The sequence below is a fragment of the Chionomys nivalis genome, chromosome 17 (genome assembly GCF_950005125.1).
Source record: "Chionomys nivalis chromosome 17, mChiNiv1.1, whole genome shotgun sequence".
NCBI lineage: Eukaryota > Metazoa > Chordata > Mammalia > Rodentia > Cricetidae > Chionomys > Chionomys nivalis.
The window spans coordinates 7,577,311-7,601,547 of NC_080102.1; the positions used below are offsets into that span (position 1 = coordinate 7,577,311).

At 39.1% G+C, this 24,237-nt stretch overlaps 1 protein-coding gene across 2 annotated transcripts in view; it reads right to left on the bottom strand.

Annotated features, from left to right (window-relative positions):
- Positions 1–10,176: 10,176 nt before the first annotated feature.
- The window catches only part of Angpt1 (angiopoietin 1), a 225,509-nt gene continuing 211,448 nt past the window's right edge, over positions 10,177–24,237 (bottom strand). For both annotated transcript variants that reach the window (XM_057792663.1, XM_057792662.1), the window contains exon 9: positions 10,177–12,614. In XM_057792663.1, the coding sequence (XP_057648646.1) occupies positions 12,454–12,614 (161 nt within the window). In that variant the 3' untranslated portion in view covers positions 10,177–12,453. The remainder of the gene's footprint in view (positions 12,615–24,237) is intronic.

The window sequence follows — 24,237 nt, forward strand, 5'->3', positions numbered from 1 at the left end:
TCTTATTCCATCCTCACCCCTCCTTCTCTCTCCCTTTCTCTCCTCATTCTCTCCATGCCCCTTCACTCCCCTCTACACCTTCATCTCTCCTCTCCTAGCTCCTCCTTTTTCTTCTCTCCATTGTTTTTCCTTTCCTTCCCTGTGTCCTTTCTTTGTCCTGTCCTCTTTTAACTGAGGATTGAACCCAGAACTTTATGCATACTAGGAAAGCCATCGATGGCTAAGCTATGGACCCCAGGCAACATTTTTATTTCTTTACTGGTAAAATGCATGTATCCTATATGGGTTTGTGAAATCCTAAATAAACTACATTTAGCATTTCCCCTGATGCTGTGCTAGGGTGTGGATTCTAGGATCAATGTTTCTGAATGCCTGTTTCTGTAAAAACAAACAAACAAAAAAAAACAAAAACAAAAAAAGAAACATGTATTGCATGTGATATGAAAGTTCAAATTTTCTAGTCTGCATATTAAAGTAGTAGAAAAGAGAACAGATAAAACAGATTAAAACAATATGACTTAACCCTATATATTCAAGAACTAACAAAATATGAAATTAATAATGCAAAAATGGATGAACATATCTTTTAAAAATTTATGTACCTTTATACATGTGAAGTACATTTTCTATCCTTTTTCACATTGGATCAACAATATTTTAAGTGCCAAATGTGGCAGCAGAAATAGCCAGTGTTAGGTGCAAGACCCAAGCTAACTGATCTCCTAGCATCACGATCAGTAGCATCACTACTCAGTATATAATCCTGTCCTTCATTCTTTAAACTGCTGTCAGAATCACGATGCACTTGGTTTGTTTGCTCGGTGGGTGAATTTCTATGTGGACACCCAGTCCTTCCTCTCCCCTGGTGTTCTTACCTTATATAACCCCAACATGCTTGTGATAGATAGATTCAGCTCCTGCATCTGGCCTCTGAACATAGATTTAAAGGACCTGTGCAATTAGATCAAACTCATTAACATAATCTATCCAAACAGTAGCCATGAAGTGATCTCCAATAAGAAAGCAAGGCCTGAAATCTATAACCTTAGGAAATAAATTCTTCCAACAGAGAACTTGGAAGAAGATTCTGAGTTCTAAAGAACACAGGCTGCTGATACTGATTTCAGATGTGTCAGACACTTAACAGAAAGTCAATGCATTAACACAAAACAGTATCACAGTTTGAAGTCATTTTGCTAAAATATTTCTTGGAAGATACTGTTTTTATGTTGGGAAACAACCTATATCTGGAAATACTTAAAGACAAATAAATGTTTACCACTGAAATAATAATGCTAAAACCAGTTTGAGTTTGCATTAATTTGAAGCCTGAGTTCTATACTTTAAAGGATTGGGTGTGTTGTGGGTAGGAAGAGTTATGGACAGCAGAAAGGGCCAAGAGGCAGGATCAGGCATGCCAAAACTGCAGAATCTGCACAGGGACCAAAGTGAAGGTCATTGTCCTCATCCAGGACTGAAGAATTTGCTACATTTTAAATTAGGGAACATTTAATTCCTTAAATGTTTAAATTTAAATTGAAGGAACATTTTATACAAATACCATGACTCTTTTAATACTTAAATATTCCCAGGCTACAAGTATGGAAGCGACTTGTCACAAGGGAGAGTGGTGTGATAAACTGTCCTAATTCACATCCTTCTCGGGGACTTTCTGACTCCCCAAGGCCACATTCAAAACTGACCCAGGAAAGGTCATCTTCCTTCTCTTCTACTGCATTCAGAGTGGGCACAAATCCTTGTCTCGGTAATCTCTAGCATGAGTCTGGATGGATAGACGTGAGAAAACTCAATAAAGGGATGCCTAATGGCAAGTGAAATGGATATAATACAATTCACAACTGGTTCTGAGATGACGGCTTTGGCACCCCACCTCTTCCCTCTGTCTTCAGAGGGCCTGGTTCTCTGAGACCATTTTTATTGAGAACCTTTCTCCTATCAGACAAGAATAGTCTTTACAGTTGTCAGGAATACAATCAGACAGAAGTAGAATCTCATATACCGAAGGACAAGCAGCTTTTCTTTGGGAGGAAATAATGCCATTGTGGATTTCAAATGAGAAAATAAATGATGTATTAATTACTAATTTTTCAAAACATGAAATTCTCTTTTTATAGTATTATGTATACATTATACTGCTATATATAAGACAACATATTATTTTCAAAGTACAAAAATACTTTAATAATTGGGGCTCAAGAAGCAAAGCAAACAAAACCCAAGAGAGCATTTAGAATATACCCACAATTTTTTTATAGGGGGTGAAGGGAAGAGGCAGGGTATTTATCTACAAAATGTCATTTTTATAGGTTAAAGCCCATTTATTGGGCTTTAACACTAACTATTTAGACACTATTTAGCACTAAATAGACACTAACTATTTAGCACTCCCAGCTTTCCCTGTTCCAGGTGTGCTTATAAGAAAGAAAGGAAGGAAGAGGTGTGGAGATGGGGGGGAGGGAGGGAGGGTAGGTAAAGAACCACAGCTTTATCAGTAAACGCCCCTACCATGTAGATGGAAATGTCTGGGTCACCGAAAACTTTGCTCCTAGGCTAATCTTGACACAGATTTTCTCAGAGATAGTGGATGGGATTTACCGGTCTCTATGTGCACCAGGTGCGTTCTGCAAGGGGCTCACCCCTGCCCTTTCCAAGAGACTTTGCAAAGGCCATTTCAGCCTGAGACCACAATGGGGACTTTTGTCTTTATATAACAATGGAAATTTCTGTATCTCCCCTCCTTATCATCCCAAGAAATGTCGGTATAGCTTGGGATTTGATATTTTAGAGTCGGTAGAAAAAGAGACTGAGTCAGATGGCTGCTCTCTGGCTGATAAGCGTTTATTTTTTCCATTTTGTTTTGTTGATTTTTTTTTATCATGAACATCCTCGCTATACAATCCTGCAATACTAGCATCCAGGGCTTACTCACAGTTATTTGCCTTCATGTTAAAAAAAATAAAAAAAGAACTATTTTAATTCTGAGGAAATGAAGTCCACATGATTCTCATTAGCACATAAATATTCTGATGTCCGTTTTACATGAACTCTTTGATGTTTAGGGGAAAACATGTGTTTTTATGATCTTTTCCTTAAGGTTTAGAAGGAATTTTTTTAATATAAACTTGGGGTGGGATGCATGACTTGGTAGAGCATTTTGAGATCATGTTGTTTTATACATTTTTCAATTGTCCATTTATTTCTACTTAACTGACCATTATTTATCACCAAGTATTTTGAAGGTATTTTTACCAAACAGACAGGCAGACAGACGCAGACAGACACAGACAAACAGGAGAGACAGACAGACAGACAGATAGACACACACACACACGTGTCCAAGAACAAGAACTCAAATATTTTTCCATCTGTAACAGATAAAAAAAAAGGAACACAGAAAATAACTGGGTATTTCAACATTTAACTGAGTCGAAGAAAATATCAGATACAATTCTAGGTTTTAGTAGCACAAAAACTAAGCAAATTTGTAATTGAAGCTACCAAGTCATCTTTTAAGAGATCAAGGATATCAAAAATTGATCAGAACAAAACTGGAAATTTTGTAATTTAAGTGTCTTAGTTAGTGTTCATTTCAGTTGCTATGAAGAGACACCAGGACTAAGAAAGCCCTTATAGGAGAAAGGATTTAATTTGGGGCTCATTGCCTAAAAGTTTTAGGGGGTTACGACCTGATCACCATGACAGGAAGCAGCAGCCATGGGACCAGCACAGTGGTTGAGTTTTCCATTTTGATCCACAGCCGTGTTTCCTAATTCTTTCTGAAAAGTTCCACTAACTGGCACCAAGCATGCAAACCTTTAAGCAAGGCCATTCTCATCTTAAAAAAAAAAAAAAGAAAAAATAAAACAAAAGCACACTAAGCAGAAATGAATATGGTAGGAGGGCAGGAACAAGATGAATCCAGGCGTTTATTAATGTATGTCTTGTGCTTCACAGATTTTTCTTTTAAGTAAATAAATCGAAGGATTTTGGCAGCACAGTTTTTACTTTCTTTCTTGGTGTTATTTTTGAAACCTCAGTGTTTCAAACATTTTAATTATTACTCTGTCATAGTGATATGTGGTCAGTAATTTTTGATGTTAATGTTCTGTTAAGAGGCACTATGAACCACACACAGAGAAGACAGTGATGTTAGTGTATGAATGTTCTGGGTGTTCTACACGCTCTGTTGATGAATCCATCCTTAGGTTAGCCCTCTTTCTCTAGGCTTCTTATTAGTGGGGGCAGAACCATGTGGAAATGAGATTCAATAATGTCTCAGGGTAGATAGACTTTGTGTGATCAAATGTAAGAAGAGTTCATAGTATTTCAATCAAAGCTAGAAATACCAGTTTATTGAGGAAGGATACAGAGTCCGGAGAATGCTCAAGAGTCAGGCCTCTGATGTCAAACATTTAGCCAAGTTGTAAATGCAGAGGAAAAGTCCTTGAAGGAAGTAGAAAAGCTAAACACACAGATGACAAGAAAGCTGAGCAGTCTAATTGCTGCAGGTCAAACCACCCACTGTGTTCTCATAAGCAAAATGTCTACTAGGAGAAGAACCTGAATTCTTTATTTCTACAAAGGCTAAGAAAGGTAAGAAATTTTTTCAAGAAAAATCTGAAGGTGACTAAGTTGACTTTTTTGAGCTTTGAGGAGGTAAGACATATTTTGTTTTGTTTTTTCATTTTCTTTTTTAATTGATTTTTATTGAGCTCTACATTTTTCTCTGCTCCTCTCCCTTCCTCTTCCCTCCCCTGCAACCCTCTCCCAAGGTCCCCATGCTCCCAGTTTACTCAGGAGATCTTGTCTTTTCCCACTTCCCATGTAGATTAGATCCATGTATGTCTCTCTTAGAATCTTCATTGTTGTTTAGTTTCTCTGGGATTGTGATTCGTAGGCTTTATTATTTTTTTTTTTGCTTTATGTTTAAAAAACCACTTATGAGTGAGTACATGTGATAACTGTCTTTCTGGTTTGAGTGGTTACTTCACTCAAAATGTTTTCTAGCTCCATCCATTTGTCAGCAAATTTCAAGATGTCATTTTTTTTCTGCTGTGTAGTACTCCATTGTGTAAATGTACCACATTTTCCTTATCCATTCTTTGGTGGAGGGGCATTTATGTAGTTTTCAGGTTCTGGCTATGACAGACAATGAGGTGAAGCAAATGCTGATGAGGTAGCAGCAGCAAACTATTCTAAAAGCTCTACCTGAGGTTAGTAGGTTGGACCAAACAGTAGGTTTCCAATGTGAATACAATATGATGGGAAAAAATGAAGAAGTAGTTAATACCTGATTTTGAAGCTTCTGGGGTCAGTTTAACACCCTTGGCTGAGGCGATGGTAGTTGGCAATTTTATGCCAACTTTAAGTGATTTGTCATTCTGAAAATGCCCGTTCTCATAAAAAATATTCTCTACCTTCCCTGCTTGAATGCTCTAAACGGAACATCGAGTCCAGATGATAGCGCATCTCTTTGTAGATGATGGCTGAAAATCTCCATCTCACTGTTGAAACCTCCAGTTTAGCCAAGAGAATAGCTTTCAAAGTGTCAATGACCATTGGCAATGCATCTGCCCACCTAAGAGTTCGTAGGTAGATGTACGATGAAATCATTGCTGTCTTCATGCCTGCTCACACAGCGTATGTTCTGCAGCCTGTGGGACCAGAAGGAATTTTGACTTCCAATCCGTATTCTTTAAATAAGCCACACAAGGGTACAGTGATTTGTCTGATACATTTAGACCAAATAAATTGAAGATCTGGAAGGAGTCAGCCACCATGCTTAGCAAAATTATTCTTGGCTCATGAAATGAAGGCAATACGGTAAAACAAAGTGGGGGAGGTGTGGGAGGGTTATTTCCACGCCTTGTGGATAAGATGGGAGGGCTTAAGACTGCTGTGTAGAAAGTGATTCAGGTGTTAGCCACACCTAGAATTGGGAGTCAAGGCTGAGCAGGAGATTGAACTGCTGCAACCTCAAGTCAACATAGAGAGGAAAGAGGGTTACTTCTAGAAGAGGAAAGAAAGTGAGATCCTAAGATAGAATCTCTTCTTCCTGGAGAAGGCTGTGGACACCCTTGAAGTGATAATGAAGCATCTGCAATTATATCACCCCAGTTGATTCCAGAGGTGTGGCTCTGGTTATGATTGAAATTCAGATCTTGATAGTATACTATCAAACACCATTACATGCTACAGAGAACTCTTTCAGGAGAAGGAAAATAAATGGATTCAAATATAGCACTGTCTCCTTTTAAACAACAGAGATCCCATCTTCCAGCAAACACAACAGGCGTTAGTTGGCTGCTATGAGCATCACTGTGAGAGCCTCCACCAACAAGGTTATGATCCACTGAGATTTCAGCTGATTGTGAACACTTTTTAACCAATGAAGTATTAATGAAGTTATATACATTGTGTTTACAACACTATGGCAGTCTGATGTTATTTCAGAAATACTTAATTATACAGTGTAGTATAAATGGAACATATGTACCCAGAAACAACAACAACAAAACTCTGTTGCTCATTTTACTGTGACATTCTCTTTATTGTGGTAATAAACCACCAGACTCACAATAACTCCAGGGCATACTCAGTAAGGAGGTTGGGATAATTAAGGTGGACTTCAAAGAGGAGAAAATGTTTTATGGGTGTTCACATTCACAGACAAAAATGTTATAAGCTGAATTACACACAGATGCCATAAAGTCACTTCATTACTTATATGATAGACTGAAACTTTCAAGTTAAATGTCAGTATTATTCCATTATTATTATTTATTGTTATTATCACCATTATTATTTTTATATTGACCTTCATTCTCATTCTCTCTCTCTCTCTCTCTCTGTCTCTGTCTCTCTCTGTCTGTCTGTCTGTGTGTGTGTGCATGTGTGTGTGCGTGTGTGTGTGTGCATTCAGGACATGACATGGATGTGAACATCAAATTTAATCTTTTCCTCCTACCATGGGACAGGATCTCTGTGTTTCTACTCTACATGCTATGCTGCTCAGCTCTTAAGCTTCTGAAAAGACTCCTGAATCTGCCTCTTATTTTCTGGTAGGAGGTCTGAGATTATAGACACTATGCTACCCATCTGACTTTCATGTGTATTTTAGAGAGTCAAACCCAGGTCCTTACATTTGTGTAGCAAACTCTTTAGACAGTTATCTGTCTTTCCGGCACTGAGAGGTTTTTATTTTACTTTAATTTCTGGCCTGAAAATCCATCCAAGCATATCTCATTTTGAAAGCTGTCACTACCTCCTATTCCTTATTCCTGTACCACCCTGTTTCCTTCTACTCACAACCACCTTGTTAGAAACACAACTTAACCTAAAGATTCTCAGATGTTAACGCCTTTGAGCCATTTGAGCATGTTATTAAATGTATTCAGTTCTGTACGTTGGGACCCAAGATATTCTGTATTTCTCTCAGGATCCCAGTCAACTCTTTCCTACCCTCGAAATCATGATAGATACTGATGTTTTTTTCCTCATGGCCATACTTTTCACTTATCTGTTACTATTACTGTCATGGGTTCTGAAGTTGAATCTCTACCTTTCTAATGCTGCTCTCAAAAGTTACCAATGGCTTCTTGAATGATAAAAGCAATGGACACTGTACACCCGACTGCCATACTGCCCCCTCTGTGGTACCACCCCTCATACTTGGGCAAATGCACTCAACAGCATCTATGGTCCAATTGCTCCATGTCCTCCCTCCTGTCTAGTCATTTCCCACCTTTGTTTTCAATCCTTTACTTGCCTGCTCCTCTGAATTCCTCATGTTTCACCGAATGTTCTATCCAGTTAGTTCTCTTTCACTCTGTAGTGAAAGTTTTCTCTTTCGAAAACGAGTGAGGTGCAATAACTTGTTTGATTTCAGTTTTTCCTAGAAATCCCCTTATTATGTTCCTTTCAACAAACCTGAGGGTAGGTGCTTAGCGAGTAACTGTTGAAATAATGGTCCGAGGAAAAGGAAGAAAATGTTAACCTTGACTACATTAGAAGAGCCAAGCCAACAGTAAAATAGGCATCAGTGGGATTTTTCACCTTAAGGCTGGCCTTAAACAAATAATAACAACAAACATATAAGGGACAATGATTACAGGGTCGGGGAGACAGCCCAGTGGGTAAACGCTTGATATGGAACCATGAGGATCTGATTTTAGATTCCCTAGACTCCACATAAAAACAGGCATGGTGGCTCTAATAACAGCCTTTCTGTGCTAAGCTGAGGAACTGGGACAGGGGGATTCCTGGAAGCCTGCAGGCCAGCCAACCTAGCACGAGCAGCACTGAACAAGAGACCCAGTCACAAATAAGGTGGGACGTGAAAATCAGAAATCTAAGGGTTATTTTTCTGGCTTCTGTTTGTACCATGGATAGATTTATCAGTTTTTTCAAACAATTTAATTCTATTCAACAAATAATAAGTTTTTCTTTTTCAGGCACTGTAGAGAAATAAAAATAAGTAAAATAATCATTCTTGACCATGAATTGAAGGTCTGCCTGGGTTATATGATGAATACAAGGGAAGACTGAGTAGCCCAATAGTACCTTTCCTCAAATTAATAATAATGATAACAATAATAATAATGGTGGAACTATTATTAGGCAAAGAATTATTATTATTAAGGACAGAATGCTCCTCTACTATACCTAAGGCCCTGGGTTCAAACCCTTGAACCTCGAACTATTAAAGAAATAAAACAATATCTGATACCTTTTTTTTTGTTTGTTTGTTTGTTTTGTTTTTTTGTTTTTTGACACAGGGTTTCTCTGTGTAGCTTTGGATCCTGTCCTGGAACTAGCTCTTGTAGACCAGACTGGCCTCAAACTCACAGAGATCTGCCTGCTTCTACCTCTCGAGTGCTGGGGTCAAAGGCATTTGCCACCACTACCTAGTTGAAGCAATATCTTAAAATAATATAAAAGACTGTACAGTTCAATCCAGTTAAGAGAGGCAAATTCTATATAAATTGAGGTGACAGGGGAGTGGATCTGAAAAGGCAGAAAGGTAGGGAGGGGCTGGAAGAGCAGAGGGAGAGTGTATCATCATCAGAATATGGTATGTGAGAAAAGATATATTTTCAATGGAAGAAAAAATGGGAAAATGATTTTTACAAAGGATTTCCTCAGAAAAGGGGGTCAAGAATACCTAATACCTAATATTTAATGCAATCTAGAGTGTTATTTTGCACATCCGGACTGAACAAAATGACAGTTCTCCTAAACCTTAGACTACTTTAGAGTCACAATGTGTGCATGACTGAGAACGGTTGTACACTGTATCACCAGTTAGCTATGGACATTTAACAAAACACTCCAAAATCATGTGTCGTAAGATAAGCACCTCATCCGTTCTCCTCAGATGATGTATGTTATCTAGGAAATTCTGTTACTCCCAGCCAAACACAGTTGACCTCAGCTGACATGACTCACAGAGTTATAACTGTCCACAAGTCAGCTGGAAATGAACTGGTGTAGGGTGGTCTCAGCTGATAAACTTGGCCTTTGTGGTCTCTAAGTTCTCGTTAGTCTGTCCTGGGAAGAGAGATGCAGAAGAAAATCTACCTTTCTAGTAATCAGGATTGACGTTAGTGAAAGGTTGAATGGATGTGGTCGTGAAGGGAGCAGGGTGAAGAACAGAGGTAAAACAGAATTCCTTTCTTGCAGATAAGACTGTAACTTGCAAGTCCATACAAGGCGCATAAGGCATAGGGATGTGCTGGATTTCTCATAGGCTCTTTCCTCTTCCCTTTATGCCAAACTCAGATATTCAAATAACTCATATTTTTCAAGATCCCACAAAAAAAAATCAAAAGATTGTCAATTGCCACATGACAACAGAACCTGAAAATTGTCAGAACAAACATAAAACCATCAAGTACAGATGTAGGATGAAGAGCTAACACTTTGATCTTCCATTCTAAAGGGTCAAAGCTTTTCTATTGCCTCCCAGAATGAAATTTTTGCAAATATTGAGGCTTTAGTTCATCTGGCAATTTTACAGTGATTCCATCCTTTTGTAGATTGTGACATTAAGTTTTATAGCATATATAAATAAAACAAGATGAAGTTGCAAACATTATTTTCAACTTTATTTGAAACAAATAATGTTGTGACTGTTATGAAGACATTTCCATAGAAACCACACAACTTTTATTGAAGTAGAAATTGAAAGACAAAATTCTAGTATCTAATTATTTTATCCTGAAAAAATTAAAAGCAAAAGCTATGAAAGTCAAATTGCTACAGACATGTTGGCATTACACAGTGTACAAAATGGAATCACTAAACATTTATACTGTTTTATTATAAATAATTGGAAACAATATCTCATTTCTCAAACCCAGATAGAAAAACAGTAAATACCATGCTTTTTTCTCATTATATCACTGTATTTTTGTAATATAGATTGAGAAACAGTACACCTAATCTGAGACTGGTTTGAAAACATCTGTGGGAAGAACAACAACAATAACACAACCACAACCATGAAAATATTCCTTTTCCTCCAGCTAAATGAAAGCAAGGATTTTAGATGGAGGGGCTTAGGAGAGTTCTGAGGGAGTCACCAATGTCAGAAAACCTGTAATTCCTGAACATACCACTTGTAAGGCAAAACGGTATTGCGTACAAACATATAAATATAAGAGAGACTTGATGGTAAACATTGACGAAAACCTTAATTAAAACCATGAGTAGCTTTATTCTCCCAGGTGCAGGAAAGCCAGTGAGGCAGAGTGAGTGCAATGGTCAAGCTTGAAATTTTGAAATTTGTTTTCCACAGAAAACCTTTCTTCGCCAAGGAAGCAGAACTGATGTACAATGTTGTTTTCTCATTTCATAGTAAATCATGCAGATTGCATTTTTTTTCTGACGTAACCTTGACCATTTATAGATGAAGAGCATTGCTTGATAGAACCCAGCAGTAACATCAAGTTCTCGCAAATGCATGTGTCCAAAACTCCAATAGATTATGCCGTGGAGACATCTGAATGAAGGCACTTACAGCGGCTGATAAGAAGTTTCCTAGCCACATGACTGCAATTTTTTATATCTCTCACATATAAGGAATTATGCCAATTTTCTCTACTAATATTATTTTGCAAGAGAGAAAATGCTTGAGGAAATAGAGGCTGAAGGAGAAAACACATTATGAAGAGTTATAGATTTAATCAGGTAGTAGAGCAAATGTCTTTGAGCAGTCATGTTTGTGATCGTCAGCTGGACAACACTGTATATTCCAGATTAAACAGGTGTTGAGTTTAGCATGAGCAGGGCTAGCAGGCTATGTACAATGACATTTAAAATGCTTCCATTCTATTTCGACTTCAAAGTTTAACTTTATAAAGAACCGGAGCAGGATACCTTTTGCAAATAAGCTGCAGCTAATTGACAAAAATTAAATTAGCACACAATATCTGGATGAAGAAATGAAGACCTACAAACATTTTAAAAATAATGATGCCACAGGTATGCAAATATATGTGAGAAAATCTGTACAATGGGCTGTTCCAACGCAGGTACTTCACACACTGTTCCCCTATACCCTGTCAATGAGACCATTAGCTGCATGCGTGTTGTTTTAAGAACAGGGTGCATTTTTTATATATACTCAGGCTCTAGACATATTTGTGTCTCTGTAAATCAATTTCCAATTTAAATGAATACTTTAGCATGAGAGTAATTTTTACCGGTTGTATCCATTCTTGATTATATTTTGACTCTTCTGAAAATGGTATCCCCAAAACTCAGAGTTCTTGAGCATCTTTCTACCTCGTACTGTAACCCTCCATGTGCTGTATTGTATCGTGACTTTCAAAGATGGAATTTACCCTTGAACAGAGGAAAACCAAAACCAACTAGTGAATATAACACTAGAAATGGACTTCCAAACTTTTAACCAGTTCAGAGGACAAGGCTGTTCTTATGTCATATTTGTGCTGTAACGTCAGTGTTACGTGTTAGCGAGATGTCCTGTAATGATACCATGTCACCACAGTAATCTGTCTTCAACAGATTCTGGCAGGCCTGTTCTCATTTTTTTTTTTTAAATGTATGTTCTTTGCTGTTTATTCTTCATTTGGTTTTACATGGAACAAGCTGCATTTATCATCAGCGTGCTATAGGTTCAAAATAAAATCCAGGAGCACTTTGAAGTGTGGCAAGCTGAGCAGCTTCCTCCCTTTCCAAAGCATGACAGTGAGTGGCCTTCTCTGGATACAGTTCACTAGAACACAGTGACCCACGTGGACACTTTTGAAATCAGAAGGCTCCATAGTCAAGAACCTTGGTGCCATCACATAACCTCTTGCTGATGGAAGGGAGACAATGCTGTTTGTTTCTGAAGTCTCCAAAAGGCTTCTCATCCGAGAGCACCCTCAGATTTCTTTGCAGATTTCCCATACGGGCACAGCACTTTCAAAAATCCAAGGGCCGGATCATCATGGTTGTGGAACGTAAGGAGTAACTGGGCCCTTTGAAGTAGTGCCACTTGATCCCGTTCAGTTTTCCATGGTTCTGTCCCGCAGTGTAGAACATTCCGTTCAGATTGGAGGGGCCACAGGCGTCAAACCACCAACCTGGAAAATGAACCAATGGGAGGGAAAGTGAGAAGAAATAGAAGCAGGTCAGGCTTAGCATTCGAGAGTAACTGTCATGATTGATGAGAGATTGCTTGGGCTGATTATTTGCAAACAGGAAGCCTTGAAACAGTACCATCCCAGTACACGTGTCCCAAATGACACTTGGAATACGTGTAAGTAATGAGAATGACAGAAAGTCATGCGAACCAACTTTCAGTGTGACCACCTTGGGACTCACTTCCCACCATAATTAGGTGGAGCTTCTATGCTTGGATCTTAAAATAAAGTCAAGCCTAGATATAAATTCAGAATTGCACCTTACTTCTATAACTGAGAACAGAACAGCTATTGGCATATTAGTGATGTCAGAAGCTTAGACAACCGTCACTTAAAAGGTAAGGAAAATATTTTCCATTAATTTCATGTTTTAGCCAGGAATTGATCCTAAAATTAATTGCATATTCTAGGGCCTATGAAGCTCAAATTGTATCTAGCATGTCTATAATTTATAGCTATGGGGACCTTTTCCCAATAGTGGCCACATGGCTCATTTTTAGCAATATTTCATCTATATGATTGTCCAAATTGTTTTCAAATGTAGCAGAAGGAAAACAAGCTGAAAATGACGTGGTGGCCCAGTGTTAGAATAATTGAACACGCTAGTTCTTTTTCTTGATGAACTAAAGCTTTAGACTTTTCCTTTAAATCATAGTTCTTTTCTCCTGAAGTAACACAATTGAGGCCTTTAGGGAGAGATTTATGCCAGAGACATTCTAGAATATTTTTATTTGGATACACTTGACCTCTATTTGATTGCAGAGCTGTACCTAAGGGACTAATTGCTAACGAAAAAGAAAGTTGTCCAGCTGCTGTCTGACAGTAACATGAGCATTGTCTTGCAGAGACGTTAGAAAAAGTTAGATGAAGTAACATTAGTTCCCCCTGCTTTCAACTCTGGAAGGTGAGTGCAGCTGGGGTCTGTTTATAAAGTCACACCAGGGGCATAACAAGCTTCATTCATCATCAATCCACCTGAGGAGAAGTAAGGTCTGTCTGATGGATTCTGAGAGGTCCTGAATCCATGATGGAGAAACCCAGCATGAATGTTAACGTGGTCAGAACACGGAGGACAAGAAAGCTCTTGTTTGGCCCGAAAGGAGGAATTGTATGATTCTCTCTTTCCTTTCTTATAATGAATTCCCCAACATTTGGTCAGTATTTCTAGTAAAAGCTCTTGATTTATATTGTAGAAGATATTCTAGTTTTAAGGAATTGACCTTCCCAGAAAATTTTCTTTAAGGGACCAAGCTATACTCTAAAATGAATTCCACTTTATTGCGTCTGGGCTTTAACTTTCCTCCTTCCTGTGCAATCCCTGGGACTCTTCTGTCACCTCACTCAATCTTGCCATCTTGCCATTGTCCCTCCTTATCTCTGGAGGAAGCAAAGGCTTTTACTCTGTAAGGAAAGCAGTGAAGAGCCACAGAATAAGGCCTTGAGTTGCATTCTGGGACTGATGCTAAAATGTAAACTTCATCTAGCTTATACAAAGAAACAACAGTTGTGGGAAAGAGTATGGAAATAGACCACAGCCTGGCTGCTAAGGGAGATGCTAGAGACTGGGGTTACGGGGTTGGCTGAGCTCAGGAAAGAGATAGGAAGGACACTGGTGTCCTGTGTTAAAAATGTGGCAAATCTATCCTGTGTTCTTTATCTAATTAGTGAAACAAGTGACCATGGTGGAGATGGCATTGTGAAGACAATCCAAGAATACTATCCCCGAGGAGACGCTGTCCACAAGAGAAATAGTAACCCAAACCTCAGAAGATTCCAGAATGAAAGTCCCAGGCTTTTGCTCATTACTCTAAGGGCAAATACTTAGTATGTCACCCAGTTGAGCTTCCTAAACAAATGGCAGGGAGAGGTTACCGGCTTCTCAGCCACTGGCTATGACAGAATAGTTCTCTTAATGGAGCTATATAGTTCACTCAAAAGATTTTTTAACGGATGCCTTGCACAAAATATTTGGTCTTCTTGTGTTCATGCTCCCCATATTCAGATATTGTTATGCAAGAGTCAACATAACAGCCATCTTCCTTGCCCTCACAGAAACTCCATGCAAACTGAGAAGCAAGAACAGAATGTAAAAAGTCATTACCGGTCCTGATCAAAAACACTATAAAGAAAATAAGGTACTAAGAAAGGAAAAACAACCTTTCTAGTTTTGGAAGAAGCCAATGTTTCATTAAGTCTGAAGAAAAAGAAGCGGGCCACCAGATGAGAATGAATGAGGACACCTACAGCTGCTGCAGATCCCAACAAGGAGATGGAGGTGCCCAGTGCAAGGACAGAACCTAACTGTGCCTGGCACACAGTAAGCAAAGAGACTTTCAGGAAATGAAGGTTGGGAATGGCCCATTTAAATTTAGCCAGCCTGCTTGTCTATCACCAAGTGAAGGAGCACGGTATTCTCTATCAATGGGAACTTGTGTTTAACCGAAGGAAACAGCTCTGCCAACTTAAATGTTTAGTCAGTCAAATGTGGAGAGCTTGTATTCTGTATTGTCTGCCAAAGCCATCTTGACCATTCAAAGGAGCCTGATGAGCAGGAAAATTGGATTTAGAATCAATGTCACAGACACTAATCCATGGACAAACACAGAGGGTAGGTGGTCAACCCAAGCAACATTTCGACTTCAGGCCATTTGTATTGATAAAAAGTGTCCTGAGTTAGGAGATAGCTATTAAAACTTTGTCGAATGAAATGGTTTGCAAATAAAGAGTCTAGAGACTCTAAGTGGCCAAGAAGCTTCAAAAAATTGTTCATTTACCACTTACACTGGGTCGAGGAACATGAATTCCTGGCCGGAAAGCCATTCTAAATAGTATGTGTCTGAGAAGACAGGAGTCGTCTGCCAGCAGCTGGGACTGCGAGTGCCAGCGGGGAGGAGATTCGGGGAAACAAGTAGAGGTAAGCACACAGAGTGAGTTTCTCTGGGTGGGAAACTTTCTGTGAATCGTGGGGAGCCAAGAGAGCGGCGAGCTGGTAGAGAGAAAACCTTGATTGACACCGACCTCATCAGTTAACAGCTGCAGGATCCTAAGCAGCAGCAATAGTATTTCATATTTACTGCTCGCTAACGTGTGCCACTGACTGTGTGAAGATACTTAGTCTTTTGTTTTGTTCTCCAAACAGCCTTACAGAGTATGACAAAATCCATACTAAAGACATCAATGCTCAAAAAGTTTAAAGAACTCTTCTAAGGCGGCATTCATAACACATGGACTATATTGCAGCACAGTTAGAACTAAACAAGATGATCCACTGAGTCTGGCAGCCTGCACATTTCTATCTAGGTGCTTAGTACCACATAGACACATCGTGGGGTTAGAGTGGTAACCGAAAGAGCCAGATGCTCCGCTGTGCCCTATGGTGCAGAAATGAAGATAAAGGTTTTGTCTTATTCTTTTCAAGTAAGTCTATGAGAAAAATATGAACTGGCATTCGAATGAGTAAAGTTCACTGTGATACTGATTGCTTTTTTGATAGTCTTCATGCAATACGGGGTATAAGTTTGATGTATTGTTAGCTTTAAGGATCAGTGGGCCACAGGTAGAGGGATCGATTAGAGACCAATTGATTGTGAACCCCCAGATCCTGAATTTCTTGTCAACAACTTGTTTTCCTCTGCTCTGAGACAGGTTGCAGCTGCTCTGAGCACGAGACCCTCAGAAGCTCCTGATGGCAGGGGAGTGGTTTCTGGTGGGTTTGGCTGGGGCATGGCTATCAGTTAAGGATCCCTATATAAGCTGCCCCTGGACACCATAAAGGGAGCATTCTTCGGGCATTCCTGTTTCCAGGATGACCCCTGTCTCTGTCTGTGAGTCTTTGTGTGTTTCAATCTCCAGCTCCTTGCCCGGCTCAAGAACTGTATGGTAGTGCAAAGGGCTCAGGTGGGCGCTACAATTGATGAGCGCTAAGAAGATGAGTTAACATGACAGAAAGCAGAACGTAAATATTTCTCATAAAAATTTCTGCTTGTATATAAAATATTCTGAACTTTTGTGTAGAGGAAGCTGACGCTTCTGTTGAGAAAGATTTTGATAGATGCATTAAAATAACCTGAACAGCAGAGGCATTTCTTTTCGTCAAACGTTTCTAATAGTTTTTTACTTTTTATCTTTTTACAAATTTTTTCTCAGCATAGCCAGACTTTTACTTGTCTATATCCTAACGGTGTAAAGCACAGTAAATGAAAGGTAGACAAACCACTAACAGCTACAGGTTAGGCTGCTGAAATTAGCAGCTGGTGTGTAATGCACTGTTTGCAGTATGAAGTTCTGCAGAAAGGCCTGCTGGGACAGAGCTGCGTTTGCACCCATAAGACGTGAGACGCCTGCACTGTAGCAATTAAGATTGGTAAGCAATCATTAACTCTGTCTTTTGTCCTGTGCATTCCTTGGAGTGACAATTAGGAAATGCATTATAAAGTGAACTGGGAGAATGAGGAGATGGCTCAGCCAGTAAAGCGCCCAACAGAAACCAAAAGGACGTGATTTCAGATGCTCTGAACCCACATAGAAAGCAGTACTTAATCACAACAGCAGTGGAGTGGAGACAGCCAGATCCCTGAAGCTCACTGGCAAGCTAGCCTATCTAACCTAATCATGACCTTCAGGTTCAGTGGGAGACTCTCTCAAAAGGGGTGATGTGATCAGCAAAAGACACATCAACCTCTGGCCTATACCCCCTTTCCCAGTCATCCCCCTCCAACACACACTTGTACACCCATGTCTATATGCACTAGCAGGTACAAGCAGCACACACAGTAACACACGCTGAGCGGCACACAGGGAAAGACACTTCAGGCTCAACAGACCCCAGTAAGGCAAGCAGAGGGCAGAAGAAAGCAGCTTCCATTTGTCATTGCCGGAACTGATAGAGTGTCTCAAATGTTTGAAGGCTGGCAGCTCCTCATGTACGCTTTGCCAAGTATTTTTCATTATAACCTGTAACCTCATGTATATTTTAATAAGAAATCTGAGACGCATGTTTCTAATTCATTTACACTTAACTCATTAAAAGTTAGTTTTGCAATAACTATCTCAGGCTTCCCAGGACTTTTAAAATTATGTGAGCCTTTTATCTTTGAAGCAGAAAACTCACATTTTATCACTAATAAATGAAACTCTGCCCAGAACATAGGAATTGGATTTTAAACTTTTACTCAGGAAGTTCAAATTTATTTGAAAGTCAGGAAACCTAACTCTCACAGTCCTCTGATCCTAAACAAAACGTCTCTCAGCACGTCTTTTTTAAGGTAAAACATACAGCGAAGTGGAAAGATATATCTGTGGATTTCTTCCACTCACGTTACTGTGCATAATCTAATCATCTGTATGCAGGAGCATCTTTGCAGGAAGCAAGACTTTCCTCTTCATCAGTGAGGATGGGGGGAGGCTGGGATTCAAGCACTCAGTATCATTTCTAGCACCAAGATCATAACATAGAAGTCGCTGGCTGCCTTTAGGTGTCAACCTCTTCACCCTCTGCATGGCCAGCTTCAAGGAACAGTTGTATGAGTCTTGTGTATGCGAGGCAACCAGCTTTTTCAGAGGTCTGTCTTCCTTCTCTCCCTTCTCTTACTCTTACTCTATTCCCTCGGGCCAAGTGTGTGTGTGTGTGTGTGTGTGTGTGTATGTGTGGTGTTTCTTTTTCTCTTTGTTTCAAAGATGAAACATTGTTTGCTCTGGCCAGCTATAGTGAATTTATTTAAATCTTGCATGCGTACTCTTATTGTCTTTCCGCTTCTATGGACTTCGGTTCACCTTTAAGCATGTTGAGTGAGGAAATGCTTGTGAAAATAGCCTTCCAACATTTAAATACAACCCCTTCATTCCCTTTGAATGCCTTTACTCCCAGTAGAGGCAGTAGAAGCAACAGGGTGATGACCTTGGGGTTAAGTACGTGTGCACAGCTCAGACTTTTGACACTAGTTCCGTAAACACAGGCAAACGGCAAATGATCTAACTTTTCTGTATCTCGGATCTGGTAAAAGGAATGAGTTGGGTCCATATTTTCCCCAATCAAAAGGCTTTGGTAAGCCACGTATGAGTTACGAAATACAGATCATTTAAGCTAATGCAAGAAGTCTGTGAAACAATCAAAGCTGGGTAAGTGTTGGCTGCATTGTGGAGTGCAATGCATATCAAGCTATTTATTTGGTAGTTTCTCACACGTAGTCAGCTACTAAACTGTGGCTGAAACATTTTGCCATGGTATGATTATGATATGTGCAAAAGGCTAACAGATTATAATTCTAATTATTTCTTCCAAACTTGTGAATAATTCTCTTTGTTAATTTTGAAACAACAATAATGTGTACTGTAAAAATAGAAATATGATTCTAAGCATTGAGTTTGGGAAGATCAACTTATTTGGAAGTCAGAAACCTAAAAATAAAACTTTCACAGTTCTGGAGGTCATTCTTCCTGGATTTTGTGATTCTTAAGAGGTGGCACCAATTCTTGATTACTTATCTTTTTATTCCTGTTTGTCTATGCAAACACTTCTATGTAATCACATGCTCTACACATAACTTTATGCAAGAGGATCAAGCACACTATTATTTTATGCCTGTTCACGGATCATTTGAGGCTCATCCATGAGTTTGCGTGTCCTCTCACAGTCTCAGATAACATAGTCATTGAAACCGATGCTCCCTGAGCTCATGTCGTGTGCCACACCCTAACAGGATCTGGAGATACAGTGGGAAGTAGCATGCAGTTAGAATGAGGGGAACATGACTTCTGTGGTCTGGTTAGGTACAGTTCATACTATTTAAAAAGTGAGTTGAAATAAGAGGAATTCAAGGTAGATTTTGTTCACTCGGCCCCGGATTATCCACGTGGATCTTCTGGTAACATTTAAACATAACAATTTGAGGATGGCCTCTCTTCTTGTAAAGCTTTGCTGGGCCCTTCCTGAATTACCCAAAAATCCCAACTTGACTACATTTTCCCAAGGGTTCTGTCCCTTCCACGTCATGCAGCACTGGAAGAAGCAGCTAGTGTTTTTTGTTTGTCTTCGTCAAGAATAGAGCAAAAGCTGAAGTATCTATCAACCCTGCTGCTAGCATCTGGTACGTCCTAGAACAGACTAAAAAATTTATGTGTATGGCTTTATCCACTCTTTTAGGATGGAATGGAAAAATATCCCTTGTTAGCTTTAGAAAGCCATGCCTGTCAGCTGACATGGTTTATGCGTGGGAAAAGAGGGCAGAGTTTCTACCGCAATGGATTCTTTCTGACAAAGGTTAGGTCACAGTTTTACAGAGTTTTTATATTATATACTAAATATGGAAATCATATTGGAGTAAAACTTAAAAAAGGAAAGGGAAGTAAAATAAAGCCATGCTGCTTGGTCTCTGTTGTTAGCAACTTCTAATAATTGTATTTTATTTTGAACTTTCAGACAAAACTGTTTATATAATTATTTGATACTTAGATTGATTGTAGAACTAAAGCTTAGTAATTGAGTCTTACACTGACTTTTAGAACTGTTTATTTGGAAGATTCTTGATTTAGTACCGGGGATTACACTCCAGGTGAAGACAAATTTACTTTTAAAATGTCAGTCTAATAGTAGGAGTTCTTTATCTTCGTAGTTTTGGACTCAGAATAATTTTTTTGCGCAACTACTTTATGCACAATAAATACAGACAAACAAAAGCATGCATAGAGTGGCGTTGCATTGGCTCTGTCTTAATGTTAAGAAGTAGTTATAACTGACCAGTTTTAATGAAACTGATTGATTGATCTCTTTGCATTTAAGAGCGCACAGAGAAGTTCCTCCTCTTCATCAGCGCCTTCCATTTACTCCAGACAGCTTCACAGTTCTGTCCTTTATTCAGGGAGGAGTCGATAGCAAAACTGAGCACAGATCACATGACAAAAATATATATAAATCCCTGTGGATAAATCATTCTATTTACTTCTTACTTGAGAAGTCATTTCAGTAGAATACTCTGTGTCCAAAATTGAAATATATGCACTGTTGCAATAAAAATTTGTAATAAAACATAAAATCATTCAGTATTTAAACGGGGTAGAAGAATTACTGGTTTCCTGGTAACATGGGAATAAGTTTGCGTACTTGTGAGATGCTATCAAATGTTGTGCTGTCTGCTTCTGCACATGCCAATGTACGGTATTGTCTCAGCCCATGGTGTGCTCCCATGTTGAGCAGACAATGTTAGGCATACAAATTTTCACCTATGTGTTCATTTGTTTTTCCTTATTAACACTACAATGACAACATGGAAGGATAAAAACACAGAACCAGAAGAAAGGCTGATACTGCTTTTACCATACCCACACTCCAGGAAGGATTATAACTAAATTCTTTAAAATAAAAGCCTTTTTTCATTTCTTGCAAGTGTCTTTGATGGGGAAGGCACCGCCCTTCCAGCATGTCACTCCAGTGACTGAATCCTGGATGCTCAGTCTGAAGTTTCTTCCTTGCTCCTTACAATTCTGCCATATTTTGTGTTTTGTCAATAAAGCTGTTACATGCAAGGTTACCTCATTCCTTGTACATAATTTTTCTGATAACCTTTTTTTATTTTTTTTAACTGAGATGAGCTCTAATTTGCTCAGTTCATTTTTCTAGTAGCAGTTCACTTAACCCATACTTAGAAAATATATGATAAGTTGGTTGAAAGAACTATTAGGAAAGAAGGAAAATGCTCACAATGCTCCATTTTTCATCTCTCTACAATACTGTCAGCTTTCAGTTAAGTTCATCTTCTGGTTTCCAGCATTTAACAGATGAAGGTGACAAGGACACCACAATCTTTGACTCAAACCCTTCCGTGTTCTTAAATAAAATGCTCCAGGACAGCTAGCAAGCATTGAATCTTATTTCAGCCTTGAAACTCTTGAGCAGAGGACAAACCCCATGAATTCTTACTTTCAAACTGTGAAGACTCTTGTTGCTTAAAAGATTCAACATCAAGCAGGAGTGAGCTCAAGCACGATGTACAACGCAAAGGAAAACTCATCAGACAATGGAGCGGTCTGATTTCTAAGGGGGATGTGATGAGGAACAGACACAGCGGTGAGCAGCAGCTCTGTAGCACATACGTTCCAGGCCATGCTCCAGTGACTTGGATGGCTGTTGACATTCATGCCTATGATTTCCAGCTCTCAGCTCCCTAAATTCCACAGCTTAACTTTTCAGTGTGAATGGCTTTACAAGACCTGGCTTCTCTCAAAAGGATATTTGATAGGGTATTGGTGTTTATGACAAAAACACATTTACTTCGACTCTTCTAGCCCAAGCAATGAGTGGAGATTTTTCTCTTCCCAACGCATGTGTTGAATAGTGAGTGAGAAGCGAATCCAAGAGAAATCGTGGATGAAAGTTTCTGACAGAGTTATGTCATGTGAGGCAGAAGGAACAGCGTAACCCTGAGTAGTGGTAGCTTCTCAACGACCAAGAAGTGAATTCCCCTCTTTGCACCTTGTCGGAGTAATCCTGACAGGAACATGAACACAGAGGGTGCTCTTCTTTTTTTCTTTTTGGTTTTTCGAGACAGGGTTTCTCTGTGGTTTTGGAGCCTGTCCTGGAACTAGCTCTTGTAGACCAGGCTGGTCTCGAACTCACAGAGATAAGCCTGCCTCTGCCTCCCAAGTGCTGGGATTAAAGGCGTGCGCCACCACCACCCAGCAGAGGGTGCTCTTCTAAGAACACAGTTGAAGGAACTCACTGTTGGTTGTTCGAGGACTGTATTTACTTACTGCAAAAATATATCTGTCAAATTACAAATGGATAATATGTAGTCTATTTCAACACTGAAACAAACATTGGCTGGAACATTCAAGTCTTTATATGAAGCTATTGATAATGTTGGTTATGGAACCAGGGAGCTAATGCGAGACACAGTCTGTGGCTATGACTTTAAAATAGTTCTGAGATATGGAGCTGATAATAATGAATGAATAATTGCTAAAAAATCATTCTGACAACTGAGAACTGGAAATCACAGGCTTGAATGTCAGTATCTTAGGTATAGATCTCGGAGTTACATTATAGGTAGCCTTAATATGCTTAATGAGGTGATGCCAAGTGACACATTCAGAACTAAAGTATGATGTGAATGTGGATAGAAGCAGATCCATGTCATGTTGTCCTTGGTACCAGACTGACCCTAAGTTGAAATGATGTCACTGTACGTGAAATTTTTTGTTTGTTTTTTTAGATAAGGTTTCTCTGTAGCTGTGGAGCCTGTCCTAGAACTAACTCTTGTAGACCAGGCTGGCCTCAAACTCACAGAGATCCACTGCCTCTACCTCCTGATTGCTGGGATTAAAGGCCTGAGCCACCACCACCTAGCCAAGGTCAAGTGGGTTTTAAGGCTATTATTTGATAATGATAGCAACGCAAAAGGGCCTCCTCAAGGAAAACTTACTCTAAAACCTTTCGTGTTTTTCTGTGTTCTGATAATGTGTGACAGAAATGCCAACTTAAAATTCATTTTACTGGATTTAAAACTTGAGAGCAGAGCATTTCATGGATTAAAAAATAATGTGCATTTATCCGCCACGTCCTGTATTTTCCATTAGGTTCCCTGTGCACCACAGTAGAGGAAGGGCAATGTCTCTGCTAACACAGAAAAGATTTTTCTAGAGTAACACAAAAAGGATGTCAGAATGGTTGATGGTAGAAACACCTACTTTATATTAAAAAAGAGAATTACAATTCTGAGAAAAAGAACCATTTATATAAAGCCTTCACCATCTAGTATGGAGCTAACTCTTTCCTGAGAAAAGCTGCACTACTCATGATCTGTGTCCCTGGGTTTTAGGTTAGTATTTCCTACACTTCTGCCAATCACTGTAACAACTTCTGGAAGACTTTTGTATATGTTTACAGCATTTTAAAAGTTCATGGTTTTCTTTAAATCAATAATTACATAAGTACAAAGGCATTTTAACCTGTGAAGTTCATAAAATTCCTTTAGAGAAGAAATCAGTTCAACTTGCAATAAAAAGAGAAACAGAAAATATAAGAAAAAAGAACATATTTGGATCTAGGAGGAGCCACTTTGCCTACCAGAGCCTCTGCGAATGAGAAAAAACCTCTGCTCTTTTTTGGGTAAAAAAGTGATTATTAAGTGTGATAAAAGTTGCAGTTATTTTAGAAGCAAATTGGAGTTTCTCTTTGAAACACTCAAAATGCTTAAAAAGACTTGGATGGTACAAAAAACAACATTGCCTTTCTTATAAGATTGACTGTGATAATTATAAAGCGTTTGGAAAGAAGTAATGTTCTATATACCACTATACCACTATATACCTAGATTAGTTTAAAGGCAAAGTACCTGGTGCTTCAAACAATCAGAATTCACTCAGAATGAAGCTTAGGCCATTGCCATCACAGATGAAGGGGGGGACAAGCTTTTAGGTATGCCAGCAATGGCTTGCAGGATAACAGATAAATCCCTGTGCAGAATTCAGTGATCTCTGGGGACTTGCTCTTCAGTTTCCTGACCAGTAGTTCAAACCCCTTTCGCAGTCATAAGAAACCACACACTTCAAACCAACAAAAGGCAGCTCA